The 26,587-nt window shown below is 41.6% G+C and overlaps 1 protein-coding gene across 1 annotated transcript; it reads left to right on the top strand.

The window, feature by feature from the left end:
* Window positions 1-78: 78 nt before the first annotated feature.
* has2 (hyaluronan synthase 2) lies at window positions 79-23,771 on the top strand. The gene is made up of 4 exons (XM_083761602.1): window positions 79-816; window positions 14,562-15,188; window positions 19,432-19,533; window positions 19,654-23,771. Exons 2-4 carry the CDS (start codon window positions 14,562-14,564, stop codon window positions 20,581-20,583), a joined length of 1,659 nt encoding a protein of 552 aa, XP_083617728.1. The 5' UTR covers window positions 79-816; the 3' UTR covers window positions 20,584-23,771.
* Window positions 23,772-26,587: the final 2,816 nt, after the last annotated feature.

The raw sequence follows: 26,587 nt of genomic DNA, 5'->3' as shown, positions 1-26,587 counted from the left end.
AAAACAAGTCGCCAATCTGTAGCAGCCCGGTAAAGGGGCTTGGAAGCCGCAGGAAGCATAAACGAGGCAGCACACACACCGCCGTCTGGAAGGAATTAGACGGCTAGAACAGGAACAGCGGTAACAGACAAGAAGCGAGAGTTTTGGGCACTTCAGTGCGCTCTGTGTGTGTAGCCTAACCTGGATGGATGCTGCTTGGGAAACTTGAATTGCCTACCTACACGCCCCTTCAAACTTTAAAAAAAAAAAGAAAAGAAAAGAAAAGAAAAGTGAACTGACTACTGTTGGATATAGTAGTTAATTTGTAATTTTCTTTTTATGATTTTAATAAATCACACGGCCAAAGTTGAGAGACCCGGTGCTTGTTGGATAGATTTTTCCCCTCATAATAGGGTTTATTTTTCTTGCAACATATGTATGAAACTACCAAAGACTGGGATTTTTTTTATTAATGTAATTTTGTATGTGTTTTTTTTACGCATGGTGCCACAGCTGACTGGCAAGATGCTTGTGTGCAAACATATAATATGCATGCGTTGCATAATTAATGTGTGCAGACAGACAAGTTAAAAAAGAAGCCCAAATACAGCTTCTTAAAAAGTTGTCAGCCATTCAAACCAGGCACACTTGTGGGAACGTGCACAAACCTTTTTTTTTAATCCACATGAGGATCACTTGGAGAGGATTCATGAGACTCACAAAGGTGTCCTCTGAAACTTTGTCGAGAAGTTTTCTCCAAGCCGAGCGCTGTAAGAGACGCAAGAGGTGACTGCATCCCTGTTCAAGGACGGACGCACGGACAACAGCTGTTTCAAGGTAAAAAACTACTTCAGTCGCACTTTTTGACATGACACCAGTTCATTTTCTCAAGGTTCCTGCTGTGGGGTGGGGGGTATTAAAGTGCTATAAGATTTCACATATAGTAAGATTTTAGAATGGATGCATGATCTCCCTAAATTGTTTAACTATTCGATTTGAAAATAATACTGTCATAGTGTTTTTTTCTTTGACACGTGTATATGATTTCTCCATAGATATTTAAAAAAAGAAGAAAAAATCTTTTTAGCCATTTTAACATTTATTTAGTCATTCCTGGTGTCCTTTTGTCGGTGTTATATTTAAAGGCTGAGTGATGCTATGCTGAAAATGTGAACTCACGCCAAGTGTCAGTCCTCATTTGGCGCTGCGCTTTGGAGAGATTTTAATTTACGCACTATACCTACCAGCAAGTTTCTTCGTCAGTTTCTAAACTTGAAAGCTATAGAAAAAGATTAGTCTATGCATACTCTTGACTCTGACAAGTAGGTAAAGCTATAGGCAGCCTATACCTTTACCCACTGTCTGCTTGACTCTGAGAATAGCCTAGACTTCATTCAAACAGATTTGGCTGATTTGGTGCGATCATGTGTGTTAACTTAAAAGGACTGTCTGAGGAAAAGCTGGATGACATCCACTCTAATTTGTGGTATAGTACGATACTGCACTGAAATGATGTTGCATCCGATCCACTTTTTTCTGTCTTTCATTATCCCCGTTAGATTCAACTTTTAGTACGGCACTTGGCTTATACGTCATTCGCGGGGATAAGTTTGAACCAATGGAAAGGCAGCATTTCGACACTGTAATTTGGGGCTTGAAATTTGATGCCCACTGTATGTCAGTCATATTGTTTTATGTCTTATATTGTTTGAGACTATGGGAATTTGTATAATATTAACGTAATACTATATTATTAATATATTAGTCAATAGTGAACATACTGTCACTGACTTAATTATTTTGCATCTGATGTTATTACACAAAGTGTATAAAGTGAGGTGAGAGCCTCTCAACAAGCGCTCACCCTTCTCTCTCTCTCTCTCTCTCTCACACACACACACACACACACACACACACACACACGCGCATGCATGCATGCACACGCGCACGCACACACACACACACACACACACACACACACACACACACACACACACACACACACACACACACACACACACACACACACACACACACACACACACACAGTCACACAGACAATTTAAATCTTTACTATTGATCATTGAAAATGTTGAAACAATTTAATGTTGAAACAAGATGAGTGAATCATGTGTTCTGAAATCCTACCGCTGTGTACACACACACACACACACACACACACACACACACACACACACACACACACACACACACTTTCTCTCTCTCTCTCTCTCCCTCTCTCCCTCTCTCTCTCTCTCTCTCTCTCTCTCTCTCTCTCTCTCTCTCTCTCTCTCTCTCTCTCTCTCTCTCTCTCTCTCTCTCTCTCTCTCTCTCTCTCTCTCTCTCTCTCTCTCTCTCTCTCTCTCTCTCTTCTGTGCCGTCTGTGTGATATGACACACAAGTCCTACACTTTCAATATTTATCTATGAATATGAACGTGGTTCATTCAAGCACTGGGTCAGCCATTCATAACTCTCGGTCTGAACATGCCTCCATGTGGATGGTCCTTACATGACCCCGTATACGCCATGGAAATTAACAGCTGTGCATCCCACTCTGTTAAGCACTGACTGCACTCTTGTTTCGATCTACACCAAATCTCTCTACTGAATATTGCCTATATTTGGCTACGTTCCCTTAGAATAGGGATGCTGGTGTTTAAGTGGTTAACATGCCCTTTCTTTCTCCTTCCGCCTACTGTATGTGAACACTCAATTTGAGTTTGTTCTGCTGGCTCAGCACATGAGAACATCCCACACAAGGAATGGCCATCTGTGAGTTGGCCGTCTAGGCATTTCAGACACATATCTGTCTCCTACCCCTGCTATCTACTTCCTACTGTCTTGGAAACGCTTCAGCATATAGTATACTCACACTGTTTTACTCACACAGTTTACCCTGCATGTATTCATTCATTCATTCATTCATTCACTGCTAATAGTCTGTACATATATCCATCCATTCCATATTCATTCATACATACCGGTACATTCACTGTTGATAGAATGCTAGAGCATTTAGACATATTTAATGACAGACAGTCACAGTAGGCCTACTGTACATACGTTAACTCATTCATTCAGCTATACCCATGGATAGTGTCAGAATCTAAAGAAGTCTATATTTTATTTGATTTTGTATTTATTCTTATAATCTTGGTTTGGTTACAGACACTTACCTCTCCTGTGTTTCACTCTTACTGCTGTTGCAATGATCATTTGAGAGTGCAGATGAAAGTGAAAGATAACGATAGGAAGCAAAGTCTGCTAATGATCCTTTGTGAAATAAGTTATCCACTGATTCAATCACATGAAGATAATGCTTAAGATAATGCTTCAAGTTTCACATGCATTCAGCTAGCTGCTAGCCTGTATTATATATCCATACATATGTGCTACCTATACTGCCTTCTGCAGTTAGCTGCTATAAGCAGTTACACCTCGTCTGTGGGTCCGGGGATTCAAACTCATTACCACTCACTCAGGTCACTAGCCTTCCTTAATTTCCTTAACCTTTTAGTCAAGGAGTATTAATAGTTTGTTAGTTATATTTGTCGTCTTGAACTCATGTCTACATACTTCAGGTCATTCAATTTTGGCATGCCCTCAAAGACATCTCATCAAGACCAAGAGACACTTTTTGTATCCTTGCTTTATGAATGCAGCAGCTGCTGCTCAACACCCAATATAATTATTGGGACAAAAACATCTACTGGCTAAGTGAGAACTGAATATGCAAACTTAGCCTACCCCCATAGTGGCTGCCATCCTGCAGCAGACCCCCTCTCTAGCCTGTAGAAGCCACATATATCCTACTGTGCATAGGACCAGCACACGTGTGTAGTCCTACTGTCTATGTACACACTGACTAGCATAGACACAAACAAATTCTAGAGTCTCTAATCTCAGCCCTGTAGGGAGTTCCTCTGCTGGGCAAGGCTCTGTATACTGCTTGCTTGATGAGGAAAGCATTCCAATCCATGGCTGGCCCCTATTAGTGTGATATTTAGTACTGTATGCCGACAGTACAGTATGGTGAGCAGACTGTTGGTGTTCTGTAGACAAGTTGCCTAAACATTTACATTTTCAGTAGCTTGATCTTGAAAAAACACGCTGACTTTCCAATGATAATAATCATCAAGCTAATTACTAACAAGCTAATTACTAACACATCACAAGATAGAAAGTTTATGTTGGCCCAGATGACATTATGTGCAGTGTGCAGTCCTAGAGGATACAAGCACACTAAACATTACCTATACTCTCCCTAATCATTATCACCGTATGGCTCTTCCACTGGGCGCAAAAGGCGCACAGTAGGCCTACATTCGATTTGTAACTCTGAGACTGTACAGATGCAACCAAATTGACCCATTGGTTACATCTGTAGATTCTCAGAATTAAATTAACACCGAGGATTTTACTGTGTATATTTAGAGGAAGCCATTCCATGACTGGTGCCTATTAGGACTTACACTGGGTCTCACGTGCCATTAGTGCTTAGCTCTAATGTGACGTCCTTGGGGCATGCATGGGAACTATGCACACAACTAGGTCAGAGAAGAGAAGTCGCACATGTTGCTTTGCAGCCTGTGTATGATACATTGGTAACCATTGAAAGTAACCACCGCACACACCCTGAATCAATTAATCCCACAGGGTTAGGCACATTTTATTTATGAAGCATGGGCATGACAGCATAGCAGCTGTAAAAAAGTGGCACATCTAGCTGTACCACACAGCTATCTAAGTGAGGTGTTGAGTTCCCCACCCTTAAGGTGGGGAACCTTACAGGTCGATACCTTACACCCTTACAGGTCGAGTTTTACCCTTTTCATGTCACGCACCCCCTAGAGAGGGTGCACGCACCACAGTTTGGGAACCCCTGAGGGAAAAAAAGGAAGTGACCAAGTAGACCCTTGGGGGACCCCGGGCAACAACTTAGGGTTTAAGTGAACATACTGTATTTGTTTGATGACTATATAAATGAGTATATAAATGATACAAGACAATGTACATAATCTTTTATAAGATCTTGGATACTGTAATACTTTAATGTTCCCTCAGGGATGAATGAAGTGAATCTGTAATGTGATACTGGTTCTATTGCGTAACTCGGCGTATAACTGTGGTGTAACTCCAGGAACTAAGAAAGAAACCAACTTCTGGTAACCAAGGAACAACATTTTGAATTAAGTTGTAATGAGATCTAATGAATTTCATTAATGCAAATGAATTACTCTCTTTTCAATTTCTTCCTGTTTGTTTGGACCACACACTATACTACAGCTTATCTCTCTGGTTTAAGTATCTGTGATAATAGCCCTGGCACTATGAATAGCACATATTATCATGTGGAGCGGAAGAGAGCTAAATAGGAAGGTGTGACACGAATGGATGAGAGAAAGATCAAGAGAGAGAGAGAGAGAGAGAGAGAGAGAGAGAGACTTTTGAATGATAAAGTCAGTATTTGGCACAGTTCAAATAGTCTAATGACTAAAACATTGACAAAACCAGCCACACACATGGGTTTTTCCTGTTTAGAAAGCGCACAGATATCTGCTCTATGCTGTAAACTAAGGATCACAAATCTGAATTGTGGTCATCATGTACACACAGTCCATCTGCAGAAAGATATTAAAAAAGTGAGACTGTAGTCACTGTACCATAGAGAGGTTTGGTGTGACTGGGCCAGTGGAACATCTTACAGCATGCTAAGCTCAACCCCAGTACAACAGTTGAATGAGTTGAGCCAAGATCATTCATTACCATGATGACTCCCATCTCTCTGCTCTGCCTCTCTGTTGTGTCTCTCCTATCACTTTCTGTCACTCTCTGTATCTTTCTGTGTGTGTGTGTGTGTGTCTCTCTCTCTCTCTCTCACACACACACACACACACACACACACACACACACACACACACACACACACACACACACACACACACACACACACACACACACACACACACACACACACACACACACACACACACACACACACACACACACACACACACACTCTCTCTCTCTCTCTCTCTCTCTCACCCTAAGCCTCTCTCCGTCTCTCTAGACCTGCTGCTGCAGCTCTCGACTCATTCACAAAAGCAAGAGTGATTTATCAGAAGACAAGAGCATGGAGGAGATACACAGAGAGAGAGAGAGAGAGAGAGAGAGAGAGAGAAAGAGGCACTGTGTCACACCAGTGTCGTCATAACTTAACAAGCAGTGTGATGTCATATGCCACAATGTTTAGGCTCAATTTCTGTCCATTTGTCTGTTTCAGAAAGTGATATGTTTCTGGACATTCTCACAAGTTTACAAACAAATTCACAGAACCTGTGATTCGGCCTCACTACCCTGCTTAAAACCTCAGTGTTCATTTATCCATTTCTAACAGAGAGTATAACCACATTGACCAATTTCACCCTTTGGTTACATTACACTCCAATAGTGCGTTCACACAAGCAGATGCAAAGATACAGTCTACCATTCATTTTCACTGGAAGCCAGCGACGTGAAACTACGACGCAAATCCAGCATTTGTAGCTGCTGCAAAAGATACAAAGCTACAAATTGAACAAGTTGAGCTGGGTTCAACTTCCAAATGCAATACACAACTACAACTATAGCTGCAATGACGCAGTGAACTATGAAATATGTGAAATATGAATTTAGGCCTACTTATACCAGCTCTGACTCTCTCTCTCTTAAACGGCACTGAAGCCAGTCTTAGTGGCCTTGTCCCACCTGATTCCAATAACACAAAGGAAGAGGAGGAAATGGATTTAAGAGGGGCATGCTGGTGGGGGAGAAAAAAAGAGGATGTTAAATTGTAACATTGAAACTTTGTGTCTCTGCCAGTCGCATTCCTGCCCACCTGATTCCAATCATGTAGGAAGACGTGCATTGCATAGCGCAGTGTAGTGTGTGGTGTATTATGATACTGTTTAGTTCTGGCTCTTGTAATGCCAATGCCCCCACAAGAGCATGCCTCCGCCACATGGTAAGGGGGGTGGGGGGTTTACAGGGAGGAGCATGCCTCCAGCACATGGTGGGGGTGTTACAGGGAAGACGTGAGACAAGAGAGGGACAAAGCTAATGACACAGCACCAAATGAATGAATGAAGGATCGAGGCTCTTCACTGATATTACTAGAATGTAGCTTAATTGTCCCTCTTATCTTTGCTCCTCCTTCTCTTTCTCCACCTCTTTTGCCACCTCTTTTCTTGTAACACCACCACCCCCCCCCCCCCCCGACACACACACACACACACACACACACATACACACACACACACACACACACACACACACATGATATAAAAGCAAAATGGCTACTTGCCGTTATGTGAACATAGTCAGTTCAAGTTCAGACTACTTGAATCTGATTTCACAGCTCAACTTACTCCCACAGACTAGAATAAAACTAATCAAATTGTATGTTTAACTGTAAATTGAGACAGTCCAGTACATGGAGTCAATGATAGAAGCCAACTCCCATGTCTCTCACAGCCTGTTGTAGCAACGTTGTGAGCAAGGAGTTTCCTGCCTTCTGCTACGACTGTCGTGAGGCTGTCTGAATGTAATGCTTTTTAAATGCATCCTGCCCAGCCCAGTCCTGCACGCACGCACACACACACACACACACACACAAGCACGCACGCACGCACGCACACGCACACACACACACACACACACACACACACAGTCACACACACACGCACAGACGCACACTTTCAGAAGTGCATGCTCACTCTAGACATGGCCTTCCCTGAATTCAACCTTGACTGTGCTGTCTGTCTTTCTGTCAATATGTCTACCAGGCCTATTTGTTCAGAATTCTATCTGGCCTGACTTTTAGCCTGTCTACTCATCTTTTATTACATCTATCCACCCACCCATTCACCCATCAATCAGAGCCAGAATTCTTGTCTGCTTTTCTCTGAGTACAAAGCATTGAATGACAATATAGACAAGCATTACACAGCACTGATTGGCAATACATCAATGGGCATAAAAGGGACTGACAGATACCCTCTATGCTCTAGTATTAAAATAATAACAGATCTACAATCGCGACAGAACAGCTATTTTCACTATTAATTTTCGTCATGACAAATCATTAAACCACCAAGATTTGAAGCTTTTATTGTTGTGTATAATGACATCATATGGATCCACAACATCTTCATGTTAGTCAGTGTATAACCCTCCACCCTATAGTCTTTAGAAGTCATTTTATGAACCACATTTCCCCATATACTGCTGTTCTCATAAATATCCTCACCATTACATCATACGAGCCACAGGTGGGAGCTGCCTCCTTCCTTAGTGCTACAGCAATGATTTGTGAACATCAATCTCAATACATCTATAGCCAGTGGTATGAAGTAACTACAGTGCTGTACTTAAGTACAATTTTGAGGTACATTTACTTTAGTGTAAGTTACTTTTTATACTTTAAACTTAAATAGTACAAAATATTGTACTATTTACGCAAAAAATATTTGACAGCATTAGCAGCAAGTTATTTTGTAGATTTATATTATTAATGCAAAACATACATTAACCACTTAAGCAGATCGACAAACTCACAAGCTTGTGGATATGCTATTTTTGAAAGTACTTTTACTTTGGTACTACTTAAGTATAATTGTCATGCCACTACGTTTGTACTTTTACTCAAGTAAAATGTTGAGGTATTTTCATATTGTGGCACCAATACTTTTACTTGCTCAAAAGTACTTCTTCCACCACTGTCTATAGTCAAGCAAACGCTGAGTCAGTCAGTTTAGGAGTAGAATATGAAGACATGTTCTGCTGCCGCCCTCTACTCCCCTGCCCTCTCTACTCCCCTCTGTCCTTCATGGTCCCACAACAATTTCCAGGCAGGTGTGCAGCAGCATGCCTCAAAGACACACATGCACGCATCGCATGCACACACAATCCGTCGAGCCTTGTTATACTTCATGCTCCATCACAGCCCCATGGAACTTCTCCCTGTTGAGCTAGATTCCACCCTCCTGTTCTCCTATATGCTTAGTCAGTTACACCCTCCCCATCTCCCTGCAGTATATACAGACACACACGCACACTCACGCAGGCACTCACGCACACATATGTGACCATGAGCACATACGGTACATACAGAACACATGTGAGCTGAAGACACGTACAGACTGAGTAAATGGACACACACACACACACACACACACACACACACACACACACACACACACACACACACACACACACACACACACACACACACACACACACACTCAATGCTTACAAACAGAGATTGAACACACACATACTGGAGGTACACACCAGGAGACATATACACACAAACACATGGCCAGTCTCAAGCAGCAGGCCGGCTTAATGGCATTCACATTTACCCAGACAAGCAACATAAATATCGGACAGGCCTGGGGCTGTTACATAACATTAAGTTAAACCTACTGCACATGTGACGATGGGCTATGATTTTCAACATTGTTAAATTATATCATCTTGTGGATAAGGGTTGAATTTGTTACAGTTGGGTCAACCGCATGAGCTCTGTAATGTTTCATTGGGAGGCATCTTACATGTACTAGTATTTACTCATTCATCTTTGCATTACTTGACTTGATCATTTACTGTTATCTCCGAGAGGATTGTTTGATAATCCTCCATAGAGATTGATAGAACCACATACTGTACTTCATTCATACATTCGTTAATTTTTCATTCATTCATTTTCCATTCATCTGTAAATCCATCATTTAGCATGGCTGTAATCTTATCTCAAAGACAGAGCCAAGTGGGAGTTTCCCTCTAGAGAATATTGAATAACGTCAGAGTGAGATCCAACAGCCCAACACAAGGTCACCACACACAGACACAGACACACATATGTTCGTGGAGTGCACAGGAGACAACGATTGGGTGACATCATCCATGTGTTAATGACACTTTCAACATCATGCATAAAGCCTTATATGCGTGAGCACACACACACACACACACGCACACACACACACACACACACACACACACACACACACACACACACACACAAACACACACACAAAAGTGCCAAAGTGACATCATCCACATGTGCCGAAGAAACAATCGACCCAAATACTCCCTTGATTAGAGGCTCTATTTCTCTGAAGTTGGATTTCAAAAAAGCACATAGATCTTATCGATTGTCACACATCGTCCTTTCACCAATGCTTGCCACACCTATAGAGGTAATATCATTGTAAAGATTGTGTATTTCTATCGGTCTGAAAGTATTGTGTGCAGTTGCAGAGATGCATATTTCACTGGCTTCCTATAAAAGTACACAGTAAAATCCTTTGCGTTAATTTCATGCCATAGAGTTGAAACAGAGAGGTTTGTCGATGAGAAATCTCCTTCCACCGATTGACTTTTAGTTGCTACAGAAATGAACAAAGCATTACAGAACACACACCTTAGGCTGCTCATTTATTGGGCAATGTTATGAGTGCTTTTTTTCTTGATACATCACGTGTCTGTGTTTTTTGTTTTAACAAACTGGGTTCAGTCTGAGTTGATGGCAGGGTTTCAATATATTGTGAGCTCACACACACACACACGCGCACACACACACACACACACACACACACACACACACACACACACACACACACACACACACACACACACACACACACACACACACACACACACACACACACACACACACACACACACACACACACACACACACACACACACACACACAGGCTAATGTACTAATGAGTACACTGTGCGCAATCATTCCTCATTGTTTTTTTTGTACAAACTCAGGGGTGTCAGGGGGTTTTATATGTTGATGTATTTTAGTGCGCGCGCGTGTGTGTGTGTGAGTGTGTGTGTAACATGTGTCAAGGGTCTTGTAAATGAGCGTCTGACGTTAAGAGGTCCACCACGTGCCAGCAGAGGCCTGCTACATTAGTTGTGGCCTTCTCATCCAATGATCAAATGAACAAGGCATTATGTCTGTGCCAAGGAGTGTGAGAGAGAGAGAGAGTGTGTGTCTGTGTGTGTGTGTGTGTGGGGGTGTGTGTGTGTTGTTCCCTGCTCTGGCATTATGTCTCCTCTATTTCTATCCCTCTCTTTCTGTCTCTTACCTCTTTTTCTGAGCCTCTGTCTCTCGTCTCTGCTTTAGAAAAAACTGTCTCACTGTCTCGTTTTGTCTCCATCGGTTGCTTTTTCCCCATTCCTATGCTTTCTCTCTGTACACTCTCTGTATTTGTCCTCATTCCTCCCTGAATTTCGTCCTCCCTGATTTTCGTCCTCTAAAGTCGAATTCACACTCACACATAAATTAGACTACCGTGTATGTTTTATTTTTTCATCATTCTTGTTTTGCTCCATCGCTATCTGTCTATCTGGGTTTAGGTGTGGTGTGGAGAGCTCCTGCCAGAGAGTATGTTCATCTCATAGCATTATTCTCTTGACAACCCTATTGTTCGTCACAACTGTGACCAGTGGCCGACACACCCAATCACACATTACCACCGAATGTGATCAACTAGCATGACAACAAGTAAGACGCGCAAACGCGGGAAGCGAACGCAGCTCGTAAATTGCAATAACAACAATTAGAATAAATTATGTACTTTTTTTTTCTTTTTAGTTAGTAATTTTTTTAAGTTTTCTACTGTGTGTGTGTGTGTGGTTGTTTGTGTGTGTGTGTGTGTGTGTGTGTGTGTGTGTATGTGTGTGTGTGTGTGTGTGTGTGTGTGTGTGTGTGTGTGTGCTACAGCTGCGCCCTCTGGTGGCGGGCTGGTGGTGTCACAGCGGGACAGACAGACACACAGACAGACACACAGACAGACACGATCTGCAGGGTCTCATAGTTAGTGCTCACAGCATTCGCAATCACTGCATTCGCAATAACACCTCTTCAGACTCCACCTTAGCCCATAGCACTTTAGTTGCCGTAGCACTTGCCCTAGCCTCGACGACCTTGCTTACTTACTTACTCATCCCATGGCCTAGGGGGCCGTAGGGGTGTCATGGTGGATGCATGGGCAGTCAGGGATCTCCAGCGATCTCGGTCTTCCGCTATGCGTAGCAGGGTCTGGAAGCTGCAGCCAGTCCATTCCTTGATGTTGTCCATCCAGGACTTTCTCTGCCTGCCTCTTCTCTGCTTTCCTTCTACTGTCCCCTGTAGGATGGTCTTTGACAGCGAGGTATGCCTTGTGACATGACCATACCAGGCCAGTTTGCGACATTTTACTGTTGAGAGTAGAGGCTCCTGTTCTCCAGCATGGAAGGTGACTTTCTGTCTAACGTAATCATTTGTCCGGTGTTCTTTATATGATATACATGTACTGTATGTAGCATCCTTCTGTAGCACTTGTTCTCGAAGGACTGTATCCTGCGCTCAGTGTCCGCTGTGAGTGTCCAGCTCTCACAAACATATAGTAGGGTGGCGAGTACAAGTGACTTGTACAGCCTAACCTTCACCGGGAAGTTGATGGTGTTGCTTCTCCAGACTCTGGCCAGTCATTGCTGATGGCTGATGTTGCTATGCCGATTCTTGTTTTTATCTCCTTTGTGGAGCTGCCATCCTCACTCACGAAAGACCCAAGGTAATCCTTTACTACTTCCAGGGTTTGTCCGTTCATTGTGATGTTGGTTTGGTGTTAGTTGGTTGTGACTGTTGACAAGGATCTTGCTTTTCTCTTCACTTATCTCCATGACATATGCCCTCGCTACCTCTTCCAGTCTGATGGCGAGTTCTCCCATGGTGTTGTTAATGAGAACTGCACTGCTTGAGTTTGTATAGAGTGATTGAATAACCTGTATGAGGTTATTGTCAAAGTTGTAGTTTCTGAGAGCCTGCCACAACCCTTCATGCCAAACACGGTCAAAGGCTTTCTTGAAGTTGATGAAGTTGTGATATAGGTCATGTTGGTGCTGAAGGTGCTTCTCAATCAGTTATCTGATGTTGAACGACCTTGCAGGCCTATGCAAAGGCCTATGTAATTTAGATAGCATATATTATGTAGACATTCTATAGTGTATACTGTACTTAGTTACATTGTACAGATATTCTACTGTTAGACGGATATGTTCTTAATTTACTTATGATCCTAATCAGACGTTAACTGAATACATAAGTCTGTGTGTGATGCGGTGCCACAGTCTCACTGTGTGTCTCGCTCTATCTCAGTGGTGTCGGACTATATGGCTAGTTCCACTCCATAGCTGAGATTATGAATTCACAACAATAGAATACTGGTAGTTGCCGTTGAAGGACTGGAAAACAACTGTGACACTGATCGATGTATTAGCTTGTGAGATTTCACAAACACACACCTTTCACAAAATGCTCTCCCTCCCCACACACACACACACACACACACACACGCACGCACACACGCACACACACACACACCTTTCACATAATTCTCTCTCTCCACGCACGCACGCACGCACACACACACACACACACACACACACACACACACACACACACACACACACACACACACACACACACACACACACACACACACACACACACACACACACACACACACACACACACACACACACACACACACACACACACACAATATATATATGATGAAGGAATTATATGTATACTATATTCCTGAAATCCAGTATGGGACTCTCAAATGTAGTAGGGGAGACGGCCACGTGCAGCGTCTAAAAGCTCTTGTCTTTTTCTTCCCACGGAGATATAAACAGATGACATCACAGGGTGGTCCACACTGTGCTGGGCCGAGTTGAGCCTGCACTGAGTGGGTTTGCTCTGGTCTGCCAAACAGATGGCGGTAGCAGCATTACAAAGGAGAAATACAGCATAACAACTACTGGAGTGGACCATAAGACTTTGTTTACCTGGGACTTTGTGCATTAAGCATCTATTAGCTATTAGTCACAGGAGGAGGTCTCTCATGGTTACTTGAGTAATAATAACTCTTCGTGGACCAGCTGGTCCAGCAGGGTGATGTTTTAAGGGTGGTGGTCTGAAAAATGTTGGAGGACCCTAGTTTTAGAGGAGTGGAGGTTTGTCTCATGAGTATTCACACAACACCTGGATCTGGGACTTTTTGGCTGGGCTGCCAGTTTGCCTTTAAATTAGGTCAAGACATCTTGTAATGTGCGACCACCCGCGTTAAAGAAAGTTGGAACAATCGGCTACTCACAACTGTCTGACATTTAGACGGGATTTTGGGGACGGGAAGAAGAGAGAGAGGGAGGGTAGACATTACTGCATTTTCAACCTTAGTTTGTGCTTCTCAATCTCAATACATTAGAATAAATGTTCTAATACAGTTACATTATATATAAATACATTTTCTTTTTACTCTCCACTTCCACTTTGTCACCTCTCACTACATTAGTTTTGTTGCATTGCAATCAAAATAAAGATGTGTCCTTTTACCAGATTAAAGTTATAATCTGGGTTTATTCGTAATCTCTATATTCAACCACCAGTTTATTCTTCGATTGTGCCTAGATAAGATGTCAAAAGGTCCTAAACTCTATTCACCCCGTTTTCCTTTAATCTTTTGTCCCTAGATGAAATGCCAAAGAGGCCTCACCTATCTGCGGGTATTCGGCACCACCATGTTTGGCGTGTCCCTCCTGGTGGGCATCTCTACAGCCTACATAATGGGCTATCAGTTCTTCACCACTGCCCGCAACCACGTCTCCTTCGGCCTGTATGGCGCCATTCTGGTCATCCACCTCATCATCCAGAGCCTCTTTGCCCTCTTAGAACACCGGAACATGAGACGATCCTTGGAGACGCCGATCAAGTTGAACAAGTCTCTGGCATTGTGCATTGCATCATATCAAGAAGACCCAAACTACCTGAGGAAATGCCTGATGTCCGTGAAGAGGCTGTCGTACCCGGGTATCAAGGTGATAATGGTGATCGACGGCAACACGGAAGAAGACCTTTACATGATGGAAATATTCAAAGAGATCATGGGATGGGACAAAGCAGCCACATACGTGTGGAGAAGTAACTATCATTTCAAAGGACCCGAGGAGACGGATGAGAGCTATGCGGAGAGTATGCAGCAAGTCTCCAGGCTGGTGCTGAACAACAAGTGTGTCTGCATCATGCAGAAGTGGGGAGGAAAGAGAGAGGTCATGTATACAGCCTTCAAAGCACTGGGGAGGAGCGTGGACTATGTGCAGGTAAGATTAGATGGATGGATGGATGGATGGATGGATGGATGGATGGATGGATGGATGGATGGATGGTTTATTAGTGTGGGGAATTCGGTAGAAAATTATGATAGGTTATATGAACAGATAGGCTACCAGATGTGCAGATGTGGGATGAGTAGACACTGGATGTTCACAGCCTGTTTGAATGCTACTGTAAACATGTGGAGGCTAGGACATTAAAACATCTGAGGAATGATGGAGGGCGCACATGGAAGACAGACTGAGGCAGGGAAGGAGGCTGTAGGGCAGGTAACGCTGGGGAGTACGAGTGGGGGATGGAGGTAGTACGACGGAGGGAGAGAGGGATGAAGGGATGGCTGGGGGGAGGGAACGAGGGCTGTGCCAAACCAAATATGGGGTCTACAAAGAGTCTTTTGTGTCTGGTTAAGATGGATGGTGGCTGTGTGCATCATGTAGTGTGGTGTAGCATGAACAAGGGGCAGGGCAGGGGAGCCAATGACTAAATGTAACAGCAGATCTTTTACATCATCTACACATCATTCAAAGTCTGGCTCAGGACACAAAACTGGGTCATGGAAAGACAAAGAAAATCCCCAAGTTATGTGTAGTCTAATAATATATATACTACACAACTGAAGCTATTAGGTGCTGCAAATAATACAATTTAATTTGTAAGAAATACTCCCCAGAAACCTTTTAGCCAGTCTAAGATGGATGGTGGTTGTGTGTACGCAGTGTAATGTTGCGTGAAATAGCATGAGGGGCAGCAGACAGCTAGACATACTTATGTATTATACTTTTTCACAGACCTGAGAGTCACATCTAAATCACAGGAAATATTGCAACATTTTGTTGGAAGGCTGACACATAAAATCAAGAACACAATAGCAGTAGTGTTGATTAAAAAAGACAAACAATAAGGAAAAAGGGGCTTTAATGAGAAACTTAAATTGCAGCTGTGCTTGACATTCTTAATACCTCCCTTGACATTAGCTGCCACTTTTGCGTTCCTTGCTCAGGAGAGGGTGCATGTGTTTGGTCCGAAACCCTAACCCAAACCTAACCTCACAGAAAGCCACCGGTTAGTTTTAACCTGCCACAAATGTTGGGAGGCACAGGTGAGGTGTAACCAGCCATGCATGTCGGGAGCGACAGTGTTGTCGGACTAATGCCTGTCAGAGTGTTAGTATGTCTAACCAACATATGCGCCCCGCTCATGAGCTATTGAGGGAGGGAGGGGAGGAGGCCTCGTTCAAATGAGCACCCTTTGGGTCAGAGGTTTGTTTAGGGTAAGCCTATTACATAGAGTTCAAAGATAAATGCATTATACAAAGAAACTCTGACCGTGTCATGCCAAACCTGGGGTATTCGTAAATTTGATTATTTCAAATCCAGGCTTTGGCAAGTCTTGGTGATATTCTCTCTATGGTTGTTGGTTTCAAGCCTATAATTTGCTTTGACTTTCCCTGGCATGCTTATAGAATGTGATACAGCTTTGGAAATAGGGCGTTGCACAATTCCATAATGCCTATTGGATCTGCCTGGATTCAATTTAAATTGCATTTCATTTACAAAACCATTACCGATGCTTTTGATTAGACATAAAGCTTTATCATTGTCCAGCAGAAGCAAATGTCAATGTCAGATAGCACAAGGCACAAAATGTAACCCCACAAAAAGATGGCACATCAGTGTTGCATAATGGACACCATTGTTTTATGTTGGTCTAACAGCCTCAGACATTTTATTGCATCCACATTTTTGAAAAGTAGGCCCCATGCTAGGGTAGTTCTCGATTAACCTCTTGACTGCAATGAAGGACAAATCCTCTCAGAAACAGCGTATTATATCCATGAACAGATAAACATCTATTTAAATTGGAGGTTCACAAGGTTCAACTACACCTAGATGCTTTAGACATGCAGTACTGTACTGTACTGTACTGTACTGTACTGTACATCAGAAGCTCCTACAATGTAATACATTAAATGTTACACAAAGGGATTATAACCACTATCTTTGACTTTAATTATGTTAACTTGGGGCAGGTAGACATTAAAATGTGTGGTAAGTCAAAAATGCCAGCCAATAGTCAGAGCCATCAGGTTACATTTACAATACGATGTTAAAGCTAACTCATGGCATTAAGAGATGCCCATGCCCACTTGAAGGATCAGGCACAGTTTCCTCACCCAGGGCAGGAGTTAGCCCAGCTTCTTATCCAGACCTCAGTTATATAAAACTTGATTACTGTGACTTGCTACTTACTGGCCTCACTCACATGTACACATAAGCACCTCCAAATTATACAGAATGCCACAGCAAGCTTGTTCTTCAACCAGCCAAAATGTTCACTTCTCCCCCTTTCCTGGCTCCCGCCATTGGCTCCCAGTTACTGCTTGCACAAAACACTGATGTTGGTCTACAACACAACCAAAACAAAGCTAACACAGAGAAGCTGTCTGAACCTTCCCTAAAAGATCCACACGCCCCAGACTCCAAAAATGTGGAACAAACTCCCCATTGCAGTTAGAACTGAGGCTCACTTGCAAATGTCTGCTGCAACCTGAAGACTCACTTCTTCAGACACCACCTTAGCCTGTAACCCCTGACCTAGCCTTAATGACCATGCAGTCTTATGCTAGCCTGGTTAATAAACCAGACTAATATCGCACGGACCGCCGGCAGGCAATTTAATTTTGCCAACGGCTGATTCGGTCTGGTTTAGTCTTAGGCCAGGCTAGTCTTATGCAAGTCTTACCTTGCTGTAAGTTGCTTTGGATAAAGGGTGTCTTCTAAATACCTTAATTGTAAATTGTAGGGCAGACAATTGGTGTAAAATCAACCTTATTAACTCAATAGTACTTTATTAGCCTTAATTCAATAGAAACTAGAGTAGTTGTGAGGTTAAAAAGATCCTTCATTGGCATGACGCTATCAAACACCTGCACCAGGCTACAGGCTGCCAGAGCCCACTTATTTAGACATACTTCAAAACAATTCTGCCATTTATGGACTGAATGAAAGGGGAAAATACAGAGAGAGGGAGAAATGGGTATGTGCCACTCAAATGCTTGCCAAAAGTGAGTGTTGGTGATTATATCCAAAGCAATCAAGGTGGTGATTACTTGGGTGTGAAGAATTCTGCTATTCATTGCAATAGAAAATTGAATAGATTATGTGCTGGCAACATATATCCTTTTGCTTGATTCAGACCAGTACTAGACTAATTCAATTTAGCTTTTATCACAGAAAAGTAGCCTCAATACACTGAAGACAAGTTAAGGAAGAACAAAAGATACATTTTCTAGATTAACTTCACTTCATTTAACTATCACACAAGGGGAGATACAAACAGCAAACCATGTGTTTTCCCATGAGTCACCAGTCTTCAATTAGGCCTAATGACATCACCTGTGTAGGTGATATCATTAAGGACTAAGTGAAGACTTCACTCCCAATTTAGGCATGAGGGATCTTTTAAGATGAGATGAACACATAAGACCAGACTGTTATAGGCTAAACATGTGATACACTCATCATTAGCAACCGAATTATCATATACTGTAGTAGACGATTGTAGTAAAAAGTAAACATAAGCTTTAGATTATTTATTCATTAGAATGATTGCCTCTAAAGCTAATTGGAATGTCATAATTATAATTAACCACTGCCTCATACAAATACATGGCCAATGCAGTGATGGTGTTTCAGTTAATTCACCAATAGCAACACTCCACAGAGCTTCCTAATCTGTCACAAGTCACAGAGAGTGGCTGTAATTGTAATGAGATACAGGTCCCAAAGGCTAAGTGGTGTTGTTGGCGAGGGCATGGGAAAGTTTGAGGATTTTCAGTGTTGTGTCCGCTAGGTGCCTAGGTGTGAATTCTAAAGTGTTTGCTGCCTCCAAGTTGAGAAGTAAGTTCGAGGCACTAGTGTGATTTGATCACAACCAGATACATTTCCATTTTATGGGCCATTTTATGGTATGGCATTCAAATAATCAATACTCATTATTATCAAGCATTACATATTTCAAATGCAGAGTTTGGGCTTCATCATAACTTGAGAATGATTGAGAGAAATGAATGAATGATAAAGGTTTCCAAAATTCTATATTTTATACTAAATGTATCAAACATGGTTACTAGTGTTCAGTAGACTATATCTGTCATATAATACAATGCTGTGGAACAAAGCTTGTAAATCGTATGCAGTAAGTACTGAGCATTTTGTGCATTTCATTTAGGTGTGTGACTCTGACACCATGTTGGACCCTGCCTCATCAGTGGAGATGGTTAAGGTTCTAGAAGAAGACCCAATGGTGGGGGGCGTGGGAGGTGATGTACAGGTATATAAATTCAAGGTTTTGAATTAACATAATCTCCTCCTGTTTTTACTGCGTATAAGCCATGCTTCATCATTTATCATCTCTTAAATCATTCTCTGTAATCTCTCCTGTTCCATCTAGATCCTGAATAAGTATGAGTCATGGATCTCCTTCTTGAGCAGTGTGCGGTACTGGATGGCCTTCAACATAGAGCGAGCGTGCCAGTCTTACTTTGGCTGCGTCCAGTGCATCAGTGGACCATTAGGAATGTACCGGAACTCTCTTCTGCACGAGTTTGTGGAGGACTGGTACCACCAGACCTTCATGGGTTCTCACTGCAGTTTTGGGGATGACCGGCACCTCACAAACAGGGTTCTCAGCCTCGGGTACGCAACCAAATACACAGCGCGGTCGAAATGCCTCACTGAGACGCCCATCACATACCTGCGCTGGCTCAACCAGCAGACTCGGTGGAGTAAGTCCTACTTCAGAGAGTGGCTCTACAACTCCATGTGGTTCCACAAGCATCATCTGTGGATGACCTACGAGGCTGTGATCACGGGGTTCTTCCCGTTTTTCCTCATTGCCACTGCAATACAGCTATTCTACCAAGGAAGGCTCTGGAATATCCTCTTGTTCCTACTCATTGTCCAGGCAGTAGCACTGATCAAGGCAGCATTCGCCAGCTGCCTACGAGGCAACATTGTCATGGTGTTCATGTCGTTTTACTCCGTCCTGTACATGTCGAGCCTATTGCCGGCTAAAATGTTTGCCATAGCGACAATCAATAAATCTGGATGGGGCACTTCTGGGAGGAAAACCGTTGTGACGAATTTCATCGGCCTTATTCCCATATCTGTTTGGTTCACCATCCTCTTCGTTGGTATTATTTATACCACAATCCAAGAGACCAGAAAACCTTTCCCTGATTCAGAGAAAATAGTTCTGATCATAGGGGCGATTGTGTACGCCAGTTATTGGGTCATGCTTCTGACGTTGTACACGGTGCTGATAAATAAATGCGGGAAGAGGAAGAAAGATTCTCACTACGACATGGTGCTGGATGTATGATGCAAAAACAGTGCTCGTCTCTTTCCAAGAAACATTCTGCTAATGGGCTGCTCTCTCACCATGTGACGTAAATTAAACTGAATAAGAGGGACACAATGGCTCCCACAAAATGTAATTGGAAGCTGTGACTTAAAAGTAGATGCAAACAATACCATTCTTAAAATTGTCATTCCCCTATGGGTGCTTTTGTACATGTCTTGTACAAGGATTGCGGTAAAATTATTACAGGCTATGCACCAGTATTTCCCCTAGTAATAACTGAGTGGTACATACATACATGAATAATTTAGAATAAACAACATGTTTGTGTGGTTGCTAGTAAAAAAAGTCATTATTTAGTATTTCTAATAATAGTATTTCTACTAGTGTTTATTATCTCCACTGCCAGATGACTGTAAACCGATAAGAATTAATACCATTGCGTTGCGAGAACAAGGCGTAAAGAGACACTGGTAACATCAGTTACCAGTAAGGTTTACTGTGCAATTGTCAAATTGACTATTAGGTTTAGGGCACCCTGACAAAAGGACACCCCACCCAGTCTAGAAGTTAAGGTGCATTTCTTTTATGTCACATGGTCTAAACACTCAACCATTTTCTGGGCAAAAAGCATTGCCGTATACCGTATCCAGTGTTCTTAAAAATGCTTTGGAAGTGCTGCAAAGAACACTTAGAAGGGGAAAAGGGTGAGGAAAGGGGGAGCTGCTCTTTCTCTCTCTCAATGTTTACAAAGTGAATAATCTCAAACTGATCACTGATTGGTAGATAGGCTCTCCACGGGATCAGGTGACCAGAGGTGAAGTCATGTGACCAGAAGAGAGACAGTGTATCATTGCTGCTGTGACTGTTTTGTTTCTACAGAAACAAAGACCATGTTTTTCTTTTTTATATTATGAGTGTATGTGTCAGAAATGTTGTAACACTATTTTGATTTTAATGTATTTCTTTCTGCCAACATGAATGATACCACCAAGTGGACATCATGGGCTTGTTCCAACCCAAAACGTGTTCGTCTCTCCATATGCCCTTGCTCTTATTCAATCTCTGGCAATCCAGATAATGTCATCTCTTTGGACAGTATCCTATGGAAGCTGTCAAGCTGAGTCTGGTAGAAGATCAAGTTGAATGAGGACGTGAAATGTTTTTTAAAGATTTTTTTAAAGAAGAGGAGAGATATGAAGGGAGAAGATGGTTATCCTCAAAGAGGATACAATAGCATAATTTGATAAATACATTTCCATAGATTGTTATCCATACGCATGCAATACCTTTATTAGGCCTAGTGAAAGGGACAAGAGCACTTGGAAGAGAATGACATTTGGAATGGAACAAGTACTACAGACTGACATGAATTTAAATTCTATGCACTTTTATGTCACTCTCCCATGGTGCCGCGTGATGCTTGACGTATAGTAATGGAGATGATATACCTCAGTGGTTCTGTTTGCATTGCATCAAGGTGACAGGATGTTGTCCGAAGGCAGGCACATTCTGAAGGTCTCAAGTAATTTATGATCTTTTTGTGATAAATAAAAAAATATATAAAAGTGTCCTTTTTTATACATAGTTTAAGTCAACGCTGGATTTCTCTGCCTTGTTGGCCCTTTGCTGTAGCCGTTGACAACTTATTGTATTTTGATGCATTTTTATAGACATTTTTATTCTATTTTTGCTTAGCCACCAAAGATTCTCTATTTTCTTTTCTTTTTATATGAAAACATTGAAAAACATTGAAAATGTGTTGTGCTTTCGACTGTTCTGACAATGACGTATATATCTGACCAAACAATGTGAAATTACAAGCTGGGGTTTTGTCTGCAGTGATAATAAAATGCAATTTCTAGGGATAAGTTATTGATTTAAAAAAGGGTGATGAACCTGTGTTTTTTTGTACTTCGATAGAAAACCAGCATATTTATATAGGCTAAGACCTTAATGTGATTTAGAGATTTATGTCCTTGGATAATATAAGATATGTTGGTATACATTTCATATCCACAGCAAAAATGCCACGCTTATTAAGTGATATCATATTGTATTAAGGATAACAAGTTGAAGATGAAGATACTAAAAGTCAACATCAACACCAACCAAATAATTTGCTAGTGCAATAAGATAAATTGACTTAAATCATCTTAAAATTGTCTTACTAATCCTGAATACAAGCTAAAATCACTTTTAAGCTCTTTATTATTATTATTGTTCGAGGGTTCAAATATGGGGAATGCAAATGCACCATATTTAGTCCTAAACATAATGAACAAATAAACCATAAAAGTTCCAGGAACATTTGCACAAAATGTTATCTCTACTCCAAAATGTGTAACTTTTTACACATATTGTGCCTTAAAGAACGTTTAAGAATTTTAAGGACAGACTTACACCAAGGTATGATGAATGAGACCAATAAATGTTCCATGAAATTGTTTTCGTGCCAGACTAATCATGGGCAGTGTTATCTTGAAGCACTTTTGTGTTGTGCCAAATAAAAAGAACAAATATTTAATATGTCTGTGGAGAGAGTTGCTTTATTAAAACAAATCAGACTGTTGTTAATTAGTCATGAGTACAGTAGTGTCTCATGTATGAGTGTCTTTGCAACGTTAGCCTTGAGATTTTGAACAATAAAATAAACAACAAATGGGGTTCAACAATTTTGAGAAATTGACAAAGGATCAAACTGATTTCTTCTATACACAGGGTTCCTACACATTCGGAATTTCAAAATGCCATACTTTTTCCAGACTCTAATTTCAGGCCTGTTGGTCTCTCCCCGGGCAAGCTGCGGCCGAAAATTCGAGGTGTCAGAGATAAAAAGTCGGTTCAGTGTCAGAGAGAATTCCAGGGCGGCACAGCTCTTCCCCCTGGCCGCCCAGGGCAACAGAACAGCAGTAATATCGGTAGTCTGGAAACATAAATATTTTTCCATACATTATTTTACATACTTTCTAGACCTGGAAAAGTATGAAATGAAATTCCATACTTTTCATACTTGCGTAGGAACCCAAATACATTATACATTGTGTACTTTGTGGACCATTAAACTAATTTCTTTAGATTTGAAGGTAATAATGGCATATTTTCTGAAATGTACGTGTGATTATTATATATATTTTTCTTTTGAAGTAATTTTTCATATGATCTTTCACTGCCCCGACGCTCATGCCAAAATGACATAGGCACCGGAAATGTACCGGACATGTATTTATGTACTTATGTATTTTAGCATTAATAAATACCGTTTCTGATGACGTGTTGTTATATTCCAAAATATCCTCCAGCCCTATAGGACCCAGCGCTATAGGACCCTTCCTTGTTCAGTGGTAGTTCCATATCCACAAATGCTGTAATGACAACGGAGCTACAAGGGGTGTCTGTAAAATAGACTACTAAAAATTAATGTTACACAGTATGACTTTAAATGTAAAGGCTTCAGCTTGTGGCCCAGTTAATGAACTACACTGTTCAGACAGTAGACTCATGGGATCAGATTAGATGACGTGAGAAATGACACTCCATCTTATGATTAATAAAGTAAGCTTGGTTCAAGCCATAATGGCCCAAGGGCCATCTTTTGTTTTTGTTAAGTGAGTCAGACTGGAGTATTCATCCGCCCTTTGGACAGGATACTATTCTGATGAGAAGGTCTTATCACAAATCCAACCCCTTGCTGAGTGCCAAGTTAAAGTAGGGTCAGCTCCCATTAATTATAGTTTTTGGCTGGATGAACAGAGAGACATGGGGGGGTGTAGAAGACCCTTTCACCTTGTTTGTCAGAGCCTGTTTTGCCATCTTTGGTGAGTCATTAAAATAGGACCCTGGCCTGAGCACAACATTTCAAATCAAATACTGTTTCTGTATGAATTCAGAACTGTGTGATAAAGTAGTTACAATACCTTTCTTTCATTTCCGTTGCCTGAAAAAAATGAATTTGTGTATGTATGTATTGAACTATCATCATGTGCATTACGTGATATCAGATTGGTGCATGAACTCAAAATACTTGTGTATGGGGCAATGAACCGTCTGTGAGGTCATTGAGTTTTTGAAGACCTGAAAATAAGCTTGTGCCCAAAATGGGCCAAAGACCAACACCGCTGTGTGTTTTAATGAGACTGTGCCTGGCAAGGTAAGGTGGGTTCAAGTGGATATACTGAAACAGAGATTTGGTCTCCCAGGAGGAAAAGGTTTTAGCAACTAAAGCTCTAAGTCCTCTGGGCCACAAGATACTCTCAAGAAAAATTAGAACGGTCTAATTTACAGTAACAAATGTACTGAGGGTGAAGACCCCCTAAGTCAAAGAAGGTTGACATCTTAACCCTTAAGGTTAAAATGTTGTTGTCTCTGCATGGCGACCACGCTGGCCTGCGGATAACATGGTAGACCCTCACTTGTGATGGAGAGGACAGGACTCTCTGGCTTGTGCTTGGCCAGATGGCCTACTCTATACATCCCTCCAGTTCCCCATAATGGCAATGATGGAAAAAGTCCAACTGTCCAACAATACAGTCACAGTCTACTGGTAACTCCAATTGTAATTTGGACAGATCGGCAGATATCACACCCGTGTGAAGTGAGGGGCGCTAATATATTAAAGTCTAACTCATGTTGATTAGGTGATGTAATGGTGATGTAAAACATCGGTGCAAACACAAATATTAAACGCCATTAACAATAAAGAGACAATATGACGTAAATGACACATTTTGATGTACATTTTCCCTTCATTGTCAATGCATTTACAAAACAAACATTGAACTAAAGACAAACATTAAACCTGTGTATAGGAGGGGCTAGCGCCCCTCAAAAATCACACCCGTGTGAAGTGAGGGGTGCTCTTATCATCATACCATCTCATGATGTATGATGATATTGTCAATGGGAATTGTGTTAGGACAAAAAACTAAAAAAGGTGATTTGCTCAGACACATATGATGTATTCATTGTCAATGGCATTTAATGTTTGTGTTAGGAGAAGAATCTACACTATAGCTGAATATAGGAGGGGCTAGCACACCTCACGCGCTCTTATAATCATACATCACATTCCGTGCTCGGCCAATTCATTTCCGTGGTACACACAGACACAAAGCTGGGTATAGGAGGGGCTAGCCCTTGCGTCACGTTTGTAGCTGTACCTATCTATTTAATAGCTTGATCGATCTACTAAATATGGAGATATGAGAATATGAGTTTGGCAAGATAGTGTTAACATCCACTATAATTAGTCCCTGATGTCTGTGTCCATTTTATAACAGTGCACGGTGCAACAGTTAATCTAATCGATTTAATTGATTATACAAAATATCGATAATCGATATATAGCGGCAGTAAATCTGCAATGAATGAAGATGTGCGGGCTCCTAAAAGTCAGGCGCGCCTCACTTCACACGAGTGTGTTTTTGAGGGGCTCTAGCCCCTCATATAACCAGCTATTAGGTTAAACTTCGTCCTACACAAACATTAAATTCCTATTGGCAATGAATGGAGAATTTTACGTCATAGTGTCTGAGCAAATCGGCTTGGTGTACAGTATATTTTCGTCCTACACAAACATTAAATTCCCATTGACAATGAATGGACAATTTTATAGTGTCTGAGCAAATAGACATGTTATGTCATGATTACAAATTCCCATAAGAGCGCCCCTCACTTCACACGGGTGTGAAGGGCCGATATCCTCTCCTATGTCCAGCTTTTAGTGTGTGTGCAAACACAAACTTTGTCCTACACAAACATTAAATGCCATTGACAATGAATGGACAATTTTGAGTTGCGTAGCCTAACACAAACATTGAAGACGAAGGTGAGAACGCAAATTCTTATTGGCCAGAATGAGATGATATATGATGATGTACGATGATAGGCGTGCCCCTCACTTCACACGAGTGTGATTTTTAAAGGGTAAATTGATTAAATGAAATAGTAAAGAAAATATAATAAGCCCCTTGTCAATATTAGATTATTAAATTAAAAAATAATGTGGTTAAAGGTATATTCAGTG

Source organism: Protomyctophum parallelum, assembly GCF_964188405.1.
Source record: "Protomyctophum parallelum genome assembly, chromosome: 3".
Classification (NCBI taxonomy): Eukaryota; Metazoa; Chordata; class Actinopteri; order Myctophiformes; family Myctophidae; genus Protomyctophum; species Protomyctophum parallelum.
Note: the sequence above shows the minus strand (reverse complement) of the source record. Positions and strands in the feature narration are given on the sequence as shown.

Excerpts from the sequence above, each read along its gene's own strand:
- has2 (XM_083761602.1), top strand. The coding sequence starts at position 14,562 with ATGAAATGCCAAAGAGGCCTCACCTATCTGCGGGTATTCGGCACCACC. Across the intron at positions 15,189-19,431 it reads GGAGCGTGGACTATGTGCAG|GTGTGTGACTCTGACACCAT; the intron begins GTAAGATTAGAT and ends CATTTCATTTAG. Across the intron at positions 19,534-19,653 it reads GCGTGGGAGGTGATGTACAG|ATCCTGAATAAGTATGAGTC; the intron begins GTATATAAATTC and ends TGTTCCATCTAG.